Below are 20,405 nucleotides of genomic sequence, written 5' to 3'. Positions count from 1 at the left end.
AGGGATAAATCCTCTCACTGTGTGGAAAATATCTTTATCTTTCCTTGACATGAGCAGAACACAAAGTTGCGAATGGTTTTCCACCCAGAACTTGGATGATATCCACCCCCACCCCCCGCCCTGCTCGTCATTGCTGCGGAGAGGCCTCTCCTCCCTCTTATTGTTATTCTTCTGCAGGTAACTTGAATTTTTTGTTTTTTCTTTTTATAGTGTTATTTTTTTCTTTTCATGTTTTTTTTAAAACAGCTTTATTGAGATTTAATTCATATGCCATGGGAACTGTATTTTCTCTCCTGTTGCTTTTCAGGTTTCCTAACTTTGACATGGTTGCAGGAATTACATGAGTCGGTGTCAGTGAAGGGAGACCATTTACGTACTCAGTCAGTGCCGTAACTGAGTTGGTCCCACTGCTGAGCGTAAAGGGGCTATTGGTAAGTATCACTCTATTTAACTGAAACCTGGACCAGGATTTTTAAAGGTGGGATGCCCCACATCCTCACTTGGGAGGCGGTTATCGCATGTGGCCAATCCTGCACATGCTGACAGGCTGGGGAATTTGTTTTAACAGGCCGGAACAGCTTAATGACGGTTTTTTACCAGGACCGTTACTTGTGTGTGTACACACACATACACAATGCAGTAACACGTCGGAAAAGGAGACATAGCCAAGACACAGATGGAGAGAACCTGCAACAGAAAAGCTAATATTTTTTCAACATAGCACTTGTATCAGTAACATCAGCTTGTTGACCTCACTTAATAGGGAAGAAAATGAAATCCAGGGAGGTTAAATGCAGGCCATGCAGTAATTGGGTGACAGGCCCAGGAAACGGACAGAACAGAGCTGCCAAACTGTTAAGAGAATTGCCTTCCCATGAAGTCAACTTCAGTAGGTAATTAAATGTTTCTAATTCTCAATGGTGACTTTTCCAAAAGCATTTGCAAATACATGTCAGGGTTTTAGATGTCTCCCAGACACTATAAGCTGCCCTTTCACCTGGACAATCCCTTGCCATCACATTTGTAGACTATCCTGGACCATCTTAACAGCAATCACGACCGCAATATTTTGAACACTGGTCAGATATACTAAATGAGATGTTACCTTGAAAGTGCCTGGAATGACTCCTTGTTATGTGACGTGGGCTAAGATGAGTTCATGTTGCTACCTCATTTATATATTGTTTCTGAATAGGATCTATGAGCCAGTTTCAGTAATTTTTCAAATAGCCTATTTTATCTTCCGTAGCCCACCTATGATTTGAAAAAAACACAGCAATTTATAACATGGACACTTTCACCAAAAAGGTGATTGTTAGGTAGGTAGGTAGGTAGATTGATAGACAAATAGATTTTCTAAATCTACCTATCAAATTAACAGAGAAAAGATTAAACTTGGAAATGAAGAAATGCCCAGCCACATACTTTTTCTTGGGATGAATCTGGTTTATGGAAGATACTGCAGAAGATGTCCTCAGGTCCAGCTGCTTGGTACCATCTATCCTGTCCCAGGTTGACTCAGGGAAATAGAGTTCGACCTTGAGATGTCACCATGATGAAAAACAATGTAATGCCAACCACAGAAGCCTGTGTCCACGGCTGAGACTCGAGTTTTTATTTTCACCCTCCCGGCCCCGCTGAGCTATTCCAGACCATTTTTTCCTACTCAGTATTTTATAATTAAAATTGTCAAATGCACTAAAGATTTGAAATAATTGTGCAGTGGACACCCACATACCCATCAATACCTATCAGATTCTTTGATATTTCGCTCCATTTGCACTATGGACTAAATACACACATCCTCCCACAACTCACATGCTGAAGCCCCATCCTCAGTGTGATGCCCTTTGAATGCCATGGTAACTGAGGCCATTGGGAGGTGATTAGGTCATGAGGGTGAATGCTTGGGAATGAGATTAGTGCCCTTATAAGAAGAGACATGAGAGAGATGTGAGGACATAGCAAGAAGGCTGGCTTAGCAAGAAGGTGTCTGTCTGCAAACCAGGAACATGATTCTCACCAGGAACCAAATCAGCTGGCACCTGGATCTTGGAGTTCCCAGCGTCTGCACCATGAGAAATAAATTTCTGTTGTTTAAGCCACCCGGTCTATGGTATTTCTGTTATAGCAGCCTGAACTAAGACAGTTTGCTTTCTTATGTATCTATCCATCTATCTAAACATCAATCTATCGTAGCTGTAGCCATTCATTGCTCTTCACCTAAACATTTCAGCATGCATTTCATTAACTAGAGTTCAATATTTTATGGTTCTTTCTAAGTTAAAATTTACACACAGTGAAATGTACAAAGCCTAGTACCATTCAGTAAGTTTTTTATTAAATTTATTGGGTGACATTGGTTAATAGGATCATACAGGTTCCAAGTGTACATTTCTGTGATACATGATCTGTATATTGCACTGTGTGTCCACCACCCAAGTAAGTTTTGACAAATGCAAACATCCATTTAACACAAACTCCTTTTAAAATATAGAACAAGTCTATCCCCCCAGAATATTCCCTCATGTCCCTGCCCAATCCATCTTGACACCAATACGAATCCTAAAGCAACCACTCTCTACTTTCTAAATTCACTATAGATGAGTTTTGCCTGTTTTAGAACTTCATATAAATGGAACCACGCAGCGGGTACTCAATACGTTTTTGAGATGCCTCCATGCTGTTAAATGCCTCAGTTAATTCCATTCCTTTTTATTGCTGAATAGTATTCCACCACAGAAATAGATCTTAATGTGTTGATTCATTCATGAGGACATGAGGACTTTTTGCAGTTTTTGATATTATGAATAGAGCTGCTATGAACACTCTCTTTTTTTTTTTTTAACTTATGGGTAACTGCCTGAGGATGGAACTGCTGGATATTCAGGGCATATTTAGTTGTATAAGAAACTGCCAGGCCTTTTCCCAAAGTGGTTGCTTCATTTTCCACTCCCACCAAGAATGTATTCTCCACACTTGGTGGAACTTGTCTTAGTTTTAGCCATTCTGGGAGAGGGGTGGGGGAGACTCACATCCTTAAGTATGCTCCCACCACCTCCTGCTCATCAGAGTTAAACCTGCCCCTCACTGAGCCTTCTCCCCAAGGATTCAACTCAAACGTTTGGGAAGGGGAGCTTACATTTCAGTGGCTTATTTCTTCTAAGACCCTAATAGAGGAGAGGAACTTCATCTACTATCTGTCCAAGTCTTTTATCTTGCTTAAGAAGACAAGTTTAAAATATCGGAACAGTCATCTGACTGAATCAAGCTGGCCAATTCAATGTTATCTTCTGTCTCATGATATATTTTGAGACAAAAAATTCACACATCTAAATCTCAGCCTTTGTCTCTGCTTCCAGCAAGATTTAGAACCATCACTATTTTAGAGAAGGAAAGTTCCCAGTACCCAGGCTCAGCCTGTTTTCCTTCAGCTTCCCTAAGAACTATTCTTAATATTATCACAGCCACCCTGTAAGGCTGGATCGATGTCCCCTCTTGACAAAGTAGATAACTGCACCCATGCCAAGAGTCCCCAGCACAAGATCTGTGGCCCTCGCACATACATGCTCCTACAGGTCTCTTTCCGCTGGCAGGCACCTCCTACATCCTTCTTGGTCACACATCCTGCCCTTGCTCCCCCTTCACCTTGGAGGCCAGTGCGCTTGGCAAGGTCCTTCCACTCCCCCGCCCCCGCCCCCGCCCCACTCCCAGTCCCATTAATTTTCCCACTCACATCATCTTTCTTTCTCCCCGTTTCTTCCAACTCTGCTCAGTTACCTCATAAAACTCTTGTCCCCTCACCCTTCCTCTTGTTCTCTTCCATATGGGAACTAAAAATGTATCCTAAGCTTGCCTGATGACTGCCAAAGTAGTGCTGGTGGTGTAAGGAAGTGAGACAGAATGAAGAACCAAGTCGACATCGAGAGCCCTTGAAAGTACCAAGAGGTCCCTTTCACAAAGGAACCGTCCACTTTCTCAACCCCTCCTAATTAAGCTGGATTTTCCTCAAGTACCGGCATTCTATGTAAACAAAAAACTTTTGTCTTCCCTATTGGGTTTCTGGTCTAATTAATAGCACCACAGCAATATTGTCTTCTATTACTTTGATTGCAAAGACACAACCTGTCAGTTACATTTTAAATTAAATTGCAACACTATGTCTATGAAAAATCAAGTTGTAAATGCCAAGCTGACTTAAACTTCTGGAATCAAGTAAATTTCTAAATAAGAACTTACTTTTTTTTCTCCTATTTTGTTGTAAACATTTGTTGTAAGAATTTCTCTTTGGCATATTTTCTTTCATATAGAAATGTATGAAAATACAATAGTAGCATCCTCAACATCACAGCTTTCTTTTGATGCAGTATTCCTACCTAGAAAGTATATATTGTTATGACCCCATTTTACAGATGAAGAAACAGATTCAGAAAACTTTATTAACTCACAGCTAGTTAAGTGCCAGAGACTGAATTCATACCTTAGTTTGTTGGCCTCTAGCTGATGCTTTCTTAGCCACCGGGCCGTCCTTCCCCACCCCTTGTATATCCTGGTACCAGCCAGCACACAAATTAAAGCTTCCCAGCATGCAGTGGAATGAGTCATGACTGTGTGATCCACCTTCCCCATCATTCTCTGTAGCGCTGCCATGCTCTTCCCCCCAAACTGTTCAGATTTCACCAAACCTCAGGAGGAAAGAGACCAGCAAAAGGTCTGAAGATAAAGCATTAAATCCAGATCTTTCGTAATTCCAGAGCTATTTTAAAAAGCAAAGCTGTATCTAACAGTTAAGCTGTGCAAACAGTACCTACTATGCGTTTTAAATAGCTCTCACCTGGCTATGAGTGTCAACACAGACTGTGGCTTACGCACCTGTCTATTTGTTATCTGCTGTGCTGGGCTTTCCTTATGAACTTGCTCTAATGGCTTTAATACACATTGGCTAACAAAATACCACTGAATGGAGACTTCCTGGGGTGCAGCACAGTTAAAGGCTAAAAAGAGTAAGAGCCCCCCCTCCCCCCAAAAAGAGTAAAAGCCAATGTTTGGTTGTTGGAGCCAACCTTTTTCTACCAGCTCTGCTGGCTCTTCACCTGATGCTGACATATGAGACCAGAGTCCATTGGCTCGTGCAGCCTACCATGTTGTTACTGACTTCATCTTTGTTTCAGGAAGACTTTGGTGCCAATGGGGACAGGCTCACTTGCCCTCCACTCTACCCACTTCTAGTTCATCTTCCTGTACTTGAAAGGCTGGAGATTCAACAACAACATTTTTCAGACTCTCTTGCAGCTAGCATTCTTTATACAAGTTAGGTTCCTCTGATTAGATGTACTTACGTGAGATCCAGAGGGCAGAGCTGAGGCAAAAATCATCTTCCCGCCCCCTTTAAGCTGTTTTTTGCTGACAAGTAAGATAATTAAAGGTAAGCTCATTTTTAGCAGCATCATTCCAGTGTTCAATCTCCCACTTCTTGGGCATTGAGAGGTAGTTGGCAAGAGCTCGTTTCCTGAACCCTGGGTTGCAGCTACTGAAGTATGTCTTGAGCCCCTCTTTCTAGTGGTGATCTCATAAGTGGTGGATCAGGCCTGTATTGCCCTAGATCTTCCTCCTTCATATCTCCCTCCATTAACACCGAAACTACTAACATTTCTAGTATGCTCGCTGTGTCTTAGGCACTGTGCTAACACTCTACATAAATCATTTTATTTACACCCCAAAAGAACCCCATGAAGAAGATACTATTAATATCTTTTTGTTCTAGATGAGCCTACCAAGATTCAGAGAAAACAAGAAAATTGCACAGATCAGAGCAAAGCTAGTAGATAAGCAAACAGACCTGCCTCCAATGCCTGAGCTCTGCCTCTATGAAGAGGTGTGAGGGCCTGGGACCTACTGGCAGATTTTAATCGCCCATACACATTATGATGCTGAAAAGCCATCACTCCTTTCCCTTAAACAATATACACAGAGGTCAAGATGTGTCTGGATATCAAAGAAGCCTCCAATCAAATTAAATAGAAAGGCAATTAAAAAACACAAAGGTATCACTTTGTAAAAACTCTCTAAACCATACCAAGATCACTTTTGTTGTAAAAGTTAAAGAACTAAGATGAGAGCAGACACAGCGTTGTATTTGCTCCTGGAAGGAGTAGAGCTGGGGGAGAGACATGCACTTACCAGGCGCTCTGTTCACAGCGAGGTTTCGGAAATGGCTGCCTTTGATCATTTCCACAGATAATCGCCCCGTTGTGGCATTGTAGGACAGCCCCACCAACAGCTCTGGCGCCCCTCCATGAGACAGCGACTGCGTGGATGAAGCACTATCACTGTGAGAAACGGCAGATGGGCTGAGCGAAGAATCTCCACTCTGGAGGGGAAGAAAAACAAAGAATCCATTGGCCGACGCTGCACTACTCTCTTACAGAAAGCCAATATTATGTTTGGTGAAATTGTGGCCCAATCTCAACGGCTGCCAAAGATTACTAAGGAAGGGCGCACTCCGTGTGAATGATAATGGGCCCGGGGAGCTGGTTGAGGGTGAGAGCCCCTGCATTATTAACTGACATCTCTGTTTCAAGAGCTGTCGCCATTCAATATTTTCTCTAAAGACAAAGCGAACCAAGATGTTATTACTAGTGTAAATCAAACCCTCTAAGATTCATAGAGAGCTAATAATACATTTAATATAGACCAAAATTCCCTCCTGTGTAATTTGTGCTTGAGTGTTTCTATGGAACCCATCCCTCCATTCTCTGCAGCTTTGTGATGAATATAGCAATTCAAAGGGCATTTTGTCTTCACTAGAAAAATGACCACTGGATGTCTACTACCAGATGGGACATTTGGCCCCTAGTTCTGCTTCTTAAGGTTGGCAGGAATATGCCAGGTGCTATGTTTTTCCTCCTAAGAAATGAATTACATTGAAAATGAGCACTTTTTTATAAGGAAGCTGACACATGGACTGCGATCTCAGAGACCTGGCAGGCACCAGATGAGCCCAGGGCAGAGCCCCCAAGTTCTGTTTATTCACGAGCACGCTTCTCAGAGGCACCCACTTTTATGCACCAGGCACACCGGGAAGAGGAGCGTGAAACTGATCACCAGGTTGATTCTCACTCAGGAAAGGGGAGTGGGAATCAGCTCTGCAGGGGAAACCAGCCAGCCTCCTGGAGCCATCACCTCCTCCACCAGAAACAAGGACACTGGATTTTGCTCAAACCTTTCTTCTCTACATCTAAAATCATTTCCTAAAACTTCTTATCAGAAACTCCAAAAAATAAGTGCATTAAAAGCAATTAAATATTCTTTACATCTGTAGGAAAATATCCTGTTTACCAAGCCATGGGCATCTAGAGCCTGGGCCTTCATGGAATACAATTTGTAAACTATAGGGCCAGGCAGTTTTGATAGTGCCTCACAGCACCTACTGGATTAATGATAACCCAATGTTGGAATATTTGCTTTGTTTTGGTTGAGGATTGCCCTCCCCTGCGTTTCTAAAGAAGCATCTACTGTGGCACCTATTGCTGAATAGCTTGCCTCTCCCATCAAATTCCCAATCCTTATAGACCTCTCAGGCCACAGTGCATAGCTCAGTGTCTGGCCTATAATCACACTCAACAAATAACTGGAGAATGGAAAAGTTTTGACCCTCAAAGTTCTTTCATACGGACTGATTTTCCCCACTCAACTCTGTGCTCCAGGCACACAGCACAGGGCCTGCACAGGGAAACGGGTGTGATCACACCTATCTTGAAGCTCTACAGTGCAGGCAGGGCTCCTGACCTCCCATGGCTTCTGTTTTTCATGATTTCAGATATGCTTTCCTCAGAGCTTCAGAAAAAAGAGGGATTTGAGCAGAGATGCCACATGATCTGGCTTATGTCTTAAAAGGCTCATTCTGAGCCCAGGTTGGGACTAGTCTGAGGGGCAATGGCAGCAGCAGGGAGAACACTAGGAGACCATTTCTTCCAGCGGAGAGTCGGGTTCCAGCTGTATTTTTAAGACAGCCAATAGGATTTCAGGTGGGAAGGAGAGAAGTCACGAATGACTTGTAAGATTTTTAACCTGAGCAACTAAAAGGATGAAATTGCCTTTAGCCAAGATGGAAATGCTGTAGGTGGAATAGAATTAGAGGCAAAAATCTGGATGTCAAGTCTGGAGATATTAATTTTGAGACATCTATTAAAAATGTAAGTGGCTGGCTCTCCTGTCGCTACACTGGCTCCCCTCCTCCTCCCGAGACTGACGAGCTCCTCCCCACCCAACACCTGCACGCGCCCTTCTGTCTGACATCTCTGTCTTCTACATGTCACCAGCTTCCTCCCCTGATTCCTTGAGTTCTGTATTTTATCGCCACCTCAAAGGAACTTTCTCTGACTCTTGTGAAGAAACAGCAGCCTGTCACAGTCTTTCCTTCCTGCCCTGGTTTGCCCACTGCATCCCCTCCACCAGACTGTAGGCTCCCAGAGAACAGAGGGCTCACCTATTGAGCTCTTCCCTGCATCCCCTTCACAGTACCTGACACAGAGTAGGCTTTCCGGAAACATTTTTGAACAAATGACTGACTGACCCAACAGCCCAAGAGAGCTACTTGATCTTTTTAGGTGTTTTTTAAAAGGTGATACTCACACGAGAGGACACATCACATGGGAATACTGACCTGCCCGTCTTATAGACACGCAAGCTGCTCTGTCTTTGCTCGAAACCCCAGGGGAGGCTGAGGATGGGGCACATGGAGGAGCTTGGTTTTAGAAGTGACTGGGGTCCTGGGTTACTGTTTCAGCCTACTTAGGCACACTTGTCAAGGACCTCTCCTTGACAGTCCCATCTCTGAGATTCATCATTATGCACGTTGGGGGCAGAGCAGGGTGATGGGTGGTAGGGCCGTTTATTAGCTAACTAGAAAGCTTACCCACCTCTCCTGGTTTTCCCAAGCCCTCGACACTGTGCTCTTATTTCCTAACATGGACATCCATCAGGTAATAGAGAAGATGGGCACAAAAAACCCAAGGAAGCATAAAGTGCAAATCATGGCTCATAAGGACACGGAGAACCACATGGAAAATTAAAGTGTTTGAATCCACAGGCCAAATGTACTAAATCAGGGGCTGACAGTTCCACACCCTTGACCACAGCACATCGTTAGCAGCACCATTTAACACACTCACACTGATGTTACTTCTCGGCTCCAGAACGAGAGTGGCTTTCATTTCCCCTTCTGGGAGCAGGTGGCTGAGATAGAACAGCTTCTCTCCCATCATCCTCTCACGCGTCACCTTGCGGGCAGCATAGAGGCGGAAGCGGATGGCACAGGCAGCCACGTCCCGGGGCTCCAGCTTGGCGAAGGTGATCTTCTCCTTGAAGACAGGGTGGGGCCCCTTCTGTATGTTCGTCCTGCCCCTCTGTTTCTTACTGGGCAGCAGGACAACGTGGACCTGCCAGGAACTGATGCCACTCCGGTCCTTATCTGGGAGGCCCTGGGCTCTCACAATGGTCACTGTGAGTTTCTGGCTGGCGGCTCTATATTCAAAGATGACATCCAGATCACCACACTTTGAGATGGGCTCTGGGACCCCAGATGGCACCTGAAAATCGGCCCCATCCTGCTCCTGTTGCAGACAGAGGGAAAGATTAGGAATGGAAATGATAATACCCAGTTACATTTCTGTGAGACGATGCCCCTTCTGGGCTCTTTTGGAACCCTGTGCTAGCTCAGACCCCTCCATATTAGAAGGGTCTGTTTACTGGTCTATTTCTCCATTAGACTGTGAATTTTTTGAGGGCACAGTGCCTGGCATACGAGAAGGCTTCATGAATGCTTTTGGAAAGAATGAACAAAGCTTTTATATTTTGCAGTGTCTCCATCTAACACTGCCTCTCAAAGAGCACAACTGACCACTATCATTGAGACCAACTGAGATACAAAGTCTAAGATTAGTCAGCTACACAACTGCTAAGGGGTAACTTTACCTTGAATCCCAGGAGAAATGGATGAGCCTGAGCCTTTGCTCTATGGGCAACGACCACATAATAAAATTGGGGTCATGGGTAGGTGATCCCTCAGTATATTCAATCTACATGGGAGAAAAGTTTAGGGCAGAGCTTCTCAAATGCGCATGTGGACTTGAATCAGCCAGGGATTCCTTACTCAGTGGGAGTGGGGTAGAATCTGAGATTTTCCATTTTCAGAAGATTTTGAGGATGTCACAGCTGGCCTCGAATCCCTCTCTGAGTAGCAAGTGTTTAGGGGGGCATCCCCAGCAGCCATTTAGTGAGCAGCGACATTGGACTTGAAGACAGAACACCTAGGCAGAATGTCTACATGAGTGCCAAGCAAAAATCATCACTCTACCACTGACTAGCTTTTTGACCCTGGCCATACAGGCCATCCTGTCTGTACTTTTGTTGGGGGTGGGTTGGCGGGGGAGAGCATTAAGATGCCTACTTGATAGAGTGCTGCTGTGAGGTTTTAACAGATGTGAAAAAATACCTGGCTCAGAACAGACTCCATAAATATCTATTCCCATTTGTAGACGGGTGCTACCTATTTTCAAACAAGCTCCCCTCATTATGAAATATCACCCTTAGACAGCAATTCACCTGTAGCCAGTCAGAGCTGATGACCTCACTGAGAAAACTGAGCTGAACTGCATTTACTGTAATGAACCACCCTCCAACAGACTATAAATAATGTCAGCCTAATTTGATTTCTCCTCCGAAGGCATGACTCTTACCCATAACTAAACTTTGGTTGGATTTCTTATTGTAAATCAGAATCAGTTCTTGTTTATGTAACAGCAGACCAGACTTTGCTAACTTAAGGACCTCTTTATTTCAAAAAATATATAATAAAACACCTGAGAAATGCAAGTACATCAACATAACTTTCCAATGCACAGTTCTCTGGAATGAGACAGCCTTAGGAATCCCAGGTCTACCACCTGCTACCTCCATGACACTGGGCAAGTTATCTAATCCTTTCCACTTCCTGTTTTTTCTCAACAGTAAAATGGACAGAGAGTACCCACTTTATAGGGTTGCTGTGAAAATCAAAGGACTTGACATATAGGAGACAGCTATTAAATGCCCTCTCTCTTAAGGTTCACATTAGTCGACCAAGAAAATTTAGGTTTCTTGCAAAATAAGGGAAGCTCCTTCTATCTCCTCCTCTGAGTATGCATGCATTCATGTGTGAGTGTTTCTATTCAGAGGCACTTAGTTTCAAGTGGTAAAAGTGGTTGCTATAGAGACTTCTGAATACAACTGACTAGATATAATATTAGAAGCAAGTCTCCAAGGAGTTAGGCCAACTCAAAACTCAAGTCACAGTCTTCTGTTAAAACTCCTGTCTATTTTAGCCTGCTCTTGATCATTTCTATATTGCTTGCCAGAACATAAGTAATAATAGATAACATATACTAAGCCCTCCCTTATCCCAGGTACCCTACTAAACCCTTTTAGACTACAAAAGCCCGCTTTCGTGCACTTCAGACTCTCTCGGCCTCACCTTGTATTCCATCTTCCCCTAGAGGCTGAGCCTGTCTGTGCTCTAAGTGTCTTCAGCCTAGAGAAATTCAATAGTCTTCCCTCCTGCCATGCTGTGTAGCTCTCCGCTCCTACCACAGGCTCTCTGTGGATGTCAAGACTTGGAAAGTCACAGGATCCTGCTTGGCACTCACGTACAGAAAGTCCAGAGCATGTGGGAAGTTAATGTCTCATGCACTCAACTTTTCTCCCCTTGGAAAGATGTCCTGAGATTAGTTTATACAGCCTCACAGAACACAGTCCCACAAGATCAAGCCGTGAGTCACACTCAGTGGTGCCAATTTGATTATACTCGTAATGACGCTCCGCTCTTCCCCGCCTCAGTCCCTTGTCTCTCGCTCTTCCCTGGGATTGCATGTCCTGTGCTTTTCGGGAAATGCAGCTAAGAAATGTTATCTTTTAAAATATTCACATTAACTTAATGAGGTAGGTATTTTAATATCTTCCTTTTGATAGGGGAGCAAACTCTGGCTTAGAAAGGCTAAGTAATTCACTCCCTGCCCCCAGCATCATAAGCTCAGCCAGGACTATCCAGGGTTTACCAGTACTAGTGCTTAAAATCCCAAACCTTATGTTGAACCATAAGTTCTCCCCGAAACTTTTCACCGCAGCCATTTATGTCTAGTAAGTGTTTGAGATAAGAGGGGATGAGATGGGAGCAGAGAGTTGAAAATGCACACTACTTTGAATTTCACATCCTTTTAGGTCCCTGCTCTTAATATTAGTTAACAGTTTCCAGTTTTGTCATCAACTTCAATGCCACGGTAAAAATATCCTAGTTAATGACTCTCTCTCCACTTACCCATCATGCTGTCTATTAGATAACACTCGCTGCACCTGCAGGTTTGTGATAAAGTCCTGGGGGGCAGGGGAGCGACTCTGCAATAACTAAATAAGACACAGCTCCAGGCAAAGACCAGGCTCTGGATGGAGACGATCCAAACGGCGACCCATGAAAACTGGGGTGTGGCCCCTTCCTGGGTTGATCTGGAATGAAGGTTTGTGAAGGCCGGTATTTTCACAGCAATTAATCATTTCAACACACCTTACCTATCACCAGGCAACTAAAGGCACTCATCATGTGGGTTGCCATTAATATCACTAATCCATCTGACCTTCCTGCAAGGAAAAGATCTCTTCATTTGTATCCCCATTTGGCAGATTTTAATTAACTTCTCAAGGCAGACCAGTTAATCAGTGGAAACAGAGATGAAAAGTGGGACACCTGCCTCCCTGTGTGCTCAGCATCACCAGCCACCCGCCCATCATCTCCCACCCCACCCCGAGCCCTAGGCTTGCAGGAAAGAGTCGAGGGCCTTTTCCAGCAGGAAAGAACAGCATGTGGAAATCCATCAGCCTAACAGGTAGCCACACTACATGACCAGTTTCCTTCTGAGTCCAAAATAAATGATTCCTTTCACTCTAAGAGCCTGGGGTTGTCTTTCAGATGGGAATACTTGTGCCACATTGTCAGAAACCCATGTAGGTTTAAAGATTTTCTATCAAATTGAAAGTCTTTTTTGTTCTAGTAAGACAGTATTGATGTCATCTGTGTGGCCCAAAGTAAACAGACCCACGATATGTTCCCGATGCCAGATACACGGGGGAAGACAGGGCTCTTAATACAGCTAAGAGGCAAATCAATCAATTCTTAAAAGGCGAGCTAAGCCTGCCAAGTAGGCAGTTACAGGAACTGTCTCCGAGCTGCATTTGAGGTTCTACTGTAAGAGCACAAATTACAGTTTTTGTCTCAAAATAGATAGGAGGTTGAATGGAGCACACAAAGATGTCTGGGTATTTCTGGAGTCTGAGAACATTTAGTGCCCTCAACACCAAGTCTTCTATTAAAGCTCCACAAGGCAGGCAAATGGGCGATTACCTGGAGAAAGCAATCCCAGGCTAATGGTACAGTGATCAAGGGGACGGAGTATCACCAGGCAGGTAAACACTTCTGTTTTGTTTATGTGGTGAGAGAGCCAAAAAGAGTATTTTTAAACATTAAATGTTACTGTGTGGGATTTAATATGAAACTGACAGGGAAACACATTTAAAAAAAATTTTTTTTTTTATAAAACTTGTAAGTTAATAGCTTTGGGTGTCTCCATATGAAGGGCTGCTTTTAAGAAGCCACAGGTACACATCTGAGTTACCATCTCCTGTCCTGAGCAGGAGCACCAACACAGGCATGCACATGCATGTGCAACCTCCTCACGCTCTCTAGCAGTAAGGATGTGGAACGTGATTTTTTTTCTTCTCCTTGATAAGCATTTGGTGCATGTGACAGTCCAGGCCCTAATAAGAGATTTTCATCCTGTTTATTTCCTCAGTCAGACTGAAGCTAATAAAACCCACTCACCCTTCTCTTCCTCTATCCCCACAAATTACATGGCAGTTTTATATACTTACATGACTTATTTCATCAAAATTAATTTCAATAATGGTATTAGACACCACTATTTAATATCTCTTAATGTTATATAATCTTTATAGAAGGAATTTAACTAATAAGGAGTAACTGTAAATGCTTGTTAAGATAAAACTCTTTGTAAAATCCCTATCACGGTGCTTGGCACATAGTAATTGCTCAATAAATGGTAGTTTCAAGTGCTATCACCTCCAGTCGCACCTCTGGTTAATTAGGCATATTCTGGAGTAAGTTTTAATTGAAAAATAAATTTAGAAGAAGCATCTTTTAACATAGATTTATTTCAGAAAGCAAAGTCAATAGCCAGAGGGCTATTATAGACTCCTGCCATCTCTTAGACCTTTAATTCAATGAAAAGCTAACAAATACACTGTAAGATCATCATCATAATATCTTGTATAATTTCATTTGGAGGGCCACTGTATTTTAGCTTAATTTTCAAATAATTCTCATATTCAAATAATCATTACTCAAGATTTGGAGTAAATAAAAATAGACTCCACTTAATTGAAACCATAAAGGAAATAAACCAGTCTCTCTAAAGAACTAAAAGCTCCTTTATGTACAAAAGAAGCCTGATTGTTGTTGGGCCCATCCTGCCACCATTCTACTTTCCTTTTTTCCATTTTGATAAAAATGTATATATAATTCTTTTATTGGTCCACATAGGGGTCAGGCTTTGGTCATCTGAACAAAAATTTAGTTAAATAAAGGCTCTTTAGGTCTTTGTTTTTCAAGGCAATGCTTTCTTTTGGGGGAAATTTTTGTCTTGAGGGATGGGGGAGGGGAGGAGCACAAGAACTAGACAGAGCACAAAACACTGGAGCAAGAAAGGAATGGAAAACACGTAACTTGCCTCTGGACTCCACGCGGAGGAGCTGTCAGTGGCATAGGAGTCTTCAAGTCCCCGGTTATTAAAAGCGGTCTCCATCTCCAAGCTGCCCTCTGTGGACTGGCGACTGAGCCTGCGGACCACACTGGTCTCTTGGGGAGATGCTCCATGGTGCCTGGCACCCCCCACCTCACATGGGGGCTGTGAGTGGGCAGAGATGGGACCATCGTCACCACAGGACAGACTCTCAGAACAATTCAGTTGGCTGATTCCATCCAAATCTAAATTTGCAACAAGGAAATCATTTCAAATATGTTATTATTTTATACCTTATTATCTAGAGAAATTGAGCAGTAGCAACTACACCAATCAAGACTTCAAAAACAAAACCCACAAAGTAACACCTGCAGATATATAATTCCATTCATACAATGGATACACTTGGTCCATATAACCCAAAGGACCACTGTTCATTATGTGGGACAGAAGGTAAAATACTTTCTAATAATATGAGTGCAAAGGATGTGTATTTCTGTTAGGAGGTTAAATGAAACACATTAGCATTTTGTTGGAGCAAATGACCACAAGACTTTGGGGATGGATCTAGAAAGCAAGAACAGCAGTCTACTGTGGAGACCACGTGGTCTCCTGACTCTACCCTTTCTCTTCTCTTCCACGTTCAACATATTACTCTCTGCTCAAAAGGCTTCGGTGGTTTTCTCAAGTAGAAAGTTCTCTACTGATCTGTGCAAATAACAGTGGGTTTGGATTCAGATAATAAGGATTTAAGGACTTGAACAATGTGAGCTGCCTGAACCTTTGTTTCCTTATCTATAAAATAATGACAGAAGCCCTCAGAGAGATGCATCAAATAATAGCTGCCTGGTAGCCACCAGGCCTTCCATAAATATTAGCCTTGCTTACTTGTATGGCCCAAACTGGCCTCATCCCACCCAGCAAACCTCACTTTCTCCTACCTCCCAACTCTGTCACCTGTGGTCTCACTGGCTCATGAAAATGCTAGTTGTGTATTTCTGTTCACAGCAGTTCTCAAGCTCTCCCTCTTGTCCTTTCCTCCTGTCCATCTAAAGCCTCAACACCTCCCGAATCTTCCTTGGCTCCTTCAAACTCAGTGTTTTTCTCAGACCACCTCCTCCTGCTCTCTTCTCTTCTCCCTCTTCCTCTCCCTCTCTCAGTATTTCCTTACTCTGTTCATCCCCTACACTCACAAAGGAGCCAAGGATTTCTTATCTCTTTGGCCTTCAGGCTCCCCCAGCAGCCTCTATCCCAGGATGAGAGAAAAGTACGAGATACAGACAGGATAAGTGAGTGGGTGACAAAGTATGTATCAAAAATTCAGCTGTTATTTATACACTGCATGGCAACAATTGTTTCCACTGTTAGTCTTTAAGTTTCAGCTAGAACATAAGCTCCTTGAAAGCACTGAGCCACGTACACCTACGGCATAGTCTTTATCTACCAGTGGACTTCACTAAACCCTCAAATAACTTCAAAAGCTAGGCAGGTACCAAATACTTGAAGAAGCCATGTGTGTAGCTATATGGAGTGGTGGTGACAGTGGCTTACCAGACAGTATATGACCTACTTATATTAAACATGCAAACTTAAAACTATCTCATCAGCTTTGCAAACCATATAAAAACATTTCCAGGCAGACTTGGTCCTCAGTGCACTTCAGACTCCTGATTTGGGATTCTGCAAAACCATGGCAAGCCATTGAGAAGTTCCCCTATCTGCCTTGTTATTATTAATAATTCGGTTCAGGGCCCTTGGGAACACTTTCATAGGACACCATAACATTTTTACATGCACACTTTCAGTTATTTGGCAAATACAACTTTTAAAAAGGCCATGGAAAATGATAAAACAAGGGTTATTCCATATGCAAAACCCTACAACATAAAGCAGAATTTTCTTCCAAGGCTCTAATTAGCACATCCATTCCTCACATACATGAACACTAAAATGTCCTATTAAACAGTAGGTCATCCATCAACGTGTGTAGCACCCAGCAGGGTTTCAGCATAAAATCTAACTTTGCCAAGAAATTACTCCCATAAAATTGTCTCATGACTTCAACTCCTACAGTGATAATACCTAGATCAGTAATAAGAGAATTTTCCAAAGCTACATCAAGCCTTGAAAAGCTATTCATAACGGAAAAACATAAGAACTATATTAATGTAACAAACCATTTTCCTTGACAGACATTCAAGGATGAATTAGACAAGTCAATCTGGGGTGCAAGTTGAGTTGCAAGGAGCAGGAGAGGGAAAGGTGATTCACCGTTATATAAAGCAGTCTTCCCAAGCTTTAAATTAGAGAAGATCATGTCACCTTAAACACGTACAGAAAAGTAATTGCCTGTTGTCAGAGAAATGTATCCTGACTTTGTAGGAATTACAGGGCATAATTATGTCACATCAACCACATTAATCTCAGCAGAGGAATTCATCTGTTTAGTCCATACCCCACATTGATGGAGTGTAACCAATTACTTTCTTTTACACTCCCACCTCCTCTCTCCCGACACCACTCAAATACAAATACTTTTACTTACCATCTATGATGGTCAGTGTTAGGTGTCAATGTGGCTAGCCTATAGGTCCCAAATATTCAATTAAACACTAATTTAGGTGTTGCTGTGAAGGTACTTTGTAGATGGGATTAAAGCCCTTAAGCAGTTGACTAAATAAAGGAGATTATCTTACATAATCAGTGCATTAAAAGGCCTTACCCGGAGAACCAAGGGGTCTGTGGAGAAGAAACTTCACCTGTGGACTGCTTTGGCTCCTACCTGAGAGTTTAAAGCCTTCCCAGCAGCCATTCCTATGCATTTCAGAACTGCCATTCTGTTGGCCTAGCGAGCCCACCTTTCATGCCTAGGGATGTGAGGCACAGCCTCTGATCCAGATCACTTAGCCCAAACCCTCTTTGACATTACCAGGAATACAGTGACAATCAGTGCAAAATAACACTAGGTGAGATATGAGAGACAAGAGAGACCTTGGCTAGAATGAGAAGACAGCATTGTCTTGGTTCTAAAATAGCCTCATCACTCAATCTAGAGTGAAGGGTCTCACTTAAGCAGAAGAAACATGAGACAACCTATCAGGAACTCACTCTCCGTTCAGGTTTTACTTGAATTTTGCAGGTCCCACAGTTTGAATGCGTTTTTAAAGTAAGAATTGTCTACAATGAAATTTTATCTTAGAAAATCAGTGTAAGGTAGAGTGAAAAAATAGCTAAATAGAGCACAGGCCAAAAAAAAAAAAAAAATGCTCTCAGGGTACACACTTAATCTCATTATTCTCTATCACTGAAACAAATTCACTGATCTACAGATGAACAAAAAGAAATGACATGGGAAAAAATCATACAATAAAATTTAGCATGCAGTGACTCATTCCTAGGAAAACCCTGCTGGTTTTCTTTAAAAACTACAGGTAATTCATTCACCGTCATGGACTTTTTCCTCTCTTCTATAGAGAAAAATTTACCTCTCCTATCACCATCTGTCAAAAAATTTAGAATCACCAGTTATGACAAAAGTTGTTGCTAATTTCAGGAATGGTGAAGGTTAGAGGGGTTGTCAGAACATCAGCCAATTGACTAAATCAGAAACTAGACACTCAGACTTCTGGGAAATGGGGCCATTAGCTTTAGAATTAAACAAGCGACTCCTAGGGAGTCAACTGTTATTAAGTTTCATTAGCTAGCATTTGCCCTCCCCCTGGAGAGGGAGGAATGCTGTGATGTAACATGAGAGGGAGAGAGAAAAGAAAGCAGGAGAGGGTAAAAGGAAATGATGGAGGGTCAGCAGTAAGCTTTGGTTACATAGGGCATCTATTTCTTGGCTTACCTTGGGCTAAAAAGAATAGCAATAAAATATGTTATGTTGCCCATATCAACAAGTAAAATTCTATGATGGACAGCAAGTTATGATATTCCCACTGGGAAACAGAGTCAAAAAATATTGCTACAAAGAATAGCAATAAAATATGTCGCCCGTATCCGTAAGTAAAATTCCATGACGGATACCCAGTTATGATACTCCTGCTGAAAATTGGGGTTCTTTCTGTCAATTCTCCCTTTTCCCCTGTGTTCTTTCTCTGCCTGCCTCATCTACAAGTCAAGTCAGAAACCTCTCTGTCATCTCCTCTCAATTTTTCACTTTCCTTTTTCTGTTTCCTTTTTCTACTGCTATGTGTTGAAAACCCATAGAGGAGCTACAGCTACAGCCCCACTGGTGTGACCACAGTCCAAAAGGAAGAAAGAATAGATGAGAGAAGCCAGGTCACTGAGACCAGGTCACCGAGGCATGGCACGTTCTCCATCAGCCTTTTATCGTATGCACTGCACAGCCCCTTCCCTTCCTCATGTCCTGTGCCCACTCAGGGCTCTGGGCACAAGGGAGTCAAGGAGATGCCCAGCCTTCACTCAGGAAAGCACTCAGGAGCACTGTACTGTCCTCTGCCCAGCTTATTTTGTGCAAGTGGTGGGGAGGGGGGAGGGTGCTCCACGAGGCCGTCCCTCCATACGGGCTGTGCTCACCCTGCCCCCGAGTGTCCCCGCTCCTCTGTGGAGGGTGAATGTAGTACAAAGGTGCTAGAGGAAGGCCTAAGACCCTGCTCTTGCCCAGCAAGTCTCATGTGAAGTGGGGGTAGGGGTGTCCAGAAACTCAGGGAAGGAGCAAGAGGGAGCAGGGCATGTGCTGTTTGAGAAAGGCTATTCAATATTATGTTTTTATTTGAAAAAATAAAACATGCCTATTGTCGTAATACTACAAACCATTAAAAGAAAGGCTTAAAAAATCTTCTGAGGTTACAGAGCTATGTGACAAACAGACTTGATGATTGCAAACAGGAGCAAAGGCTCAGGATCTCAATGTTAGCGGTCAGGTGTGTGACGTTTTTGCACGTGTCAGAAGGGATAGAGATTATATGTTATAAAGCTTGATAAATACCATTCCGGTCATTAGTGCTCAGAACACACAAAGTAGTAACTCCAAGGAAGGAAGGAGACCCACGAATCAGGGGTCCAGGCCTCAGCGCCTCTGACGCATCCCCTGCCCCGGCTCCCTGCAGGATGCCCCCTGCCCTGCAAAGTATGAGCAGCCCTTTCTCTGTCCCAGCCTCTGGCTCCTACCCCACGTTCTCTCCCTCTCTGGACTCTCAGATGCAAGTGCAGAGGTTACGTGACTCAAAGACACCCTCCCCGTTGGCCACCCCTGGTCTAGACAGAGGGAGGGCTGGGTGCGAAGGGTACCTTCCCCAGCGGACACCTGGGTGCTGTCCTCTTCCCTGGTGGAGAGCAAGCGGCGGACTTTTGGCTTCTGCTCCGATCCTGTCTGCTTGCTTTTCTCAGACACTCTTGCGCGGAAACTCTGGGACCGGGACACAGAAATCTCAAACTGTTTGATCACTTCCTCGTCAGTGTCAGAAGATGTGCACAGCTCTTCGTCATCTCCAAAGCTGTTAACTGAGAGCAAACAAGAGCCATGAGTCCCCCACAGGGCCCGCGAGCATACAGAGGAAGACAGTCGGAAAAACAGGAGAGCTTGGGCCGTGAGTCTGG

General features: G+C 43.3%; 1 protein-coding gene across 3 annotated transcripts in view; it reads right to left on the bottom strand.

Annotated features, from left to right (window-relative positions):
* The window catches only part of SYT16 (synaptotagmin 16), a 185,868-nt gene that overhangs the window by 10,163 nt on the left and 155,300 nt on the right, over positions 1-20,405 (bottom strand). For all 3 annotated transcript variants that reach the window (XM_081131199.1, XM_081131200.1, XM_081131201.1), the window contains 4 exons: positions 20,097-20,309; positions 14,832-15,088; positions 9,174-9,614; positions 6,181-6,370 (listed from right to left, as the gene is read on the bottom strand). In XM_081131199.1, coding sequence (XP_080987325.1) covers positions 6,181-6,370; positions 9,174-9,614; positions 14,832-15,088; positions 20,097-20,309 — 1,101 coding nt within the window. The remainder of the gene's footprint in view (positions 1-6,180; positions 6,371-9,173; positions 9,615-14,831; positions 15,089-20,096; positions 20,310-20,405) is intronic.

Source organism: Miniopterus schreibersii (assembly GCF_964146895.1).
Source record: "Miniopterus schreibersii genome assembly, chromosome: 1".
Lineage (NCBI taxonomy): Eukaryota > Metazoa > Chordata > Mammalia > Chiroptera > Miniopteridae > Miniopterus > Miniopterus schreibersii.
The sequence above is the reverse complement of the archived record's forward strand: the minus strand, read 5'-3'. Positions and strand labels throughout refer to the sequence as shown.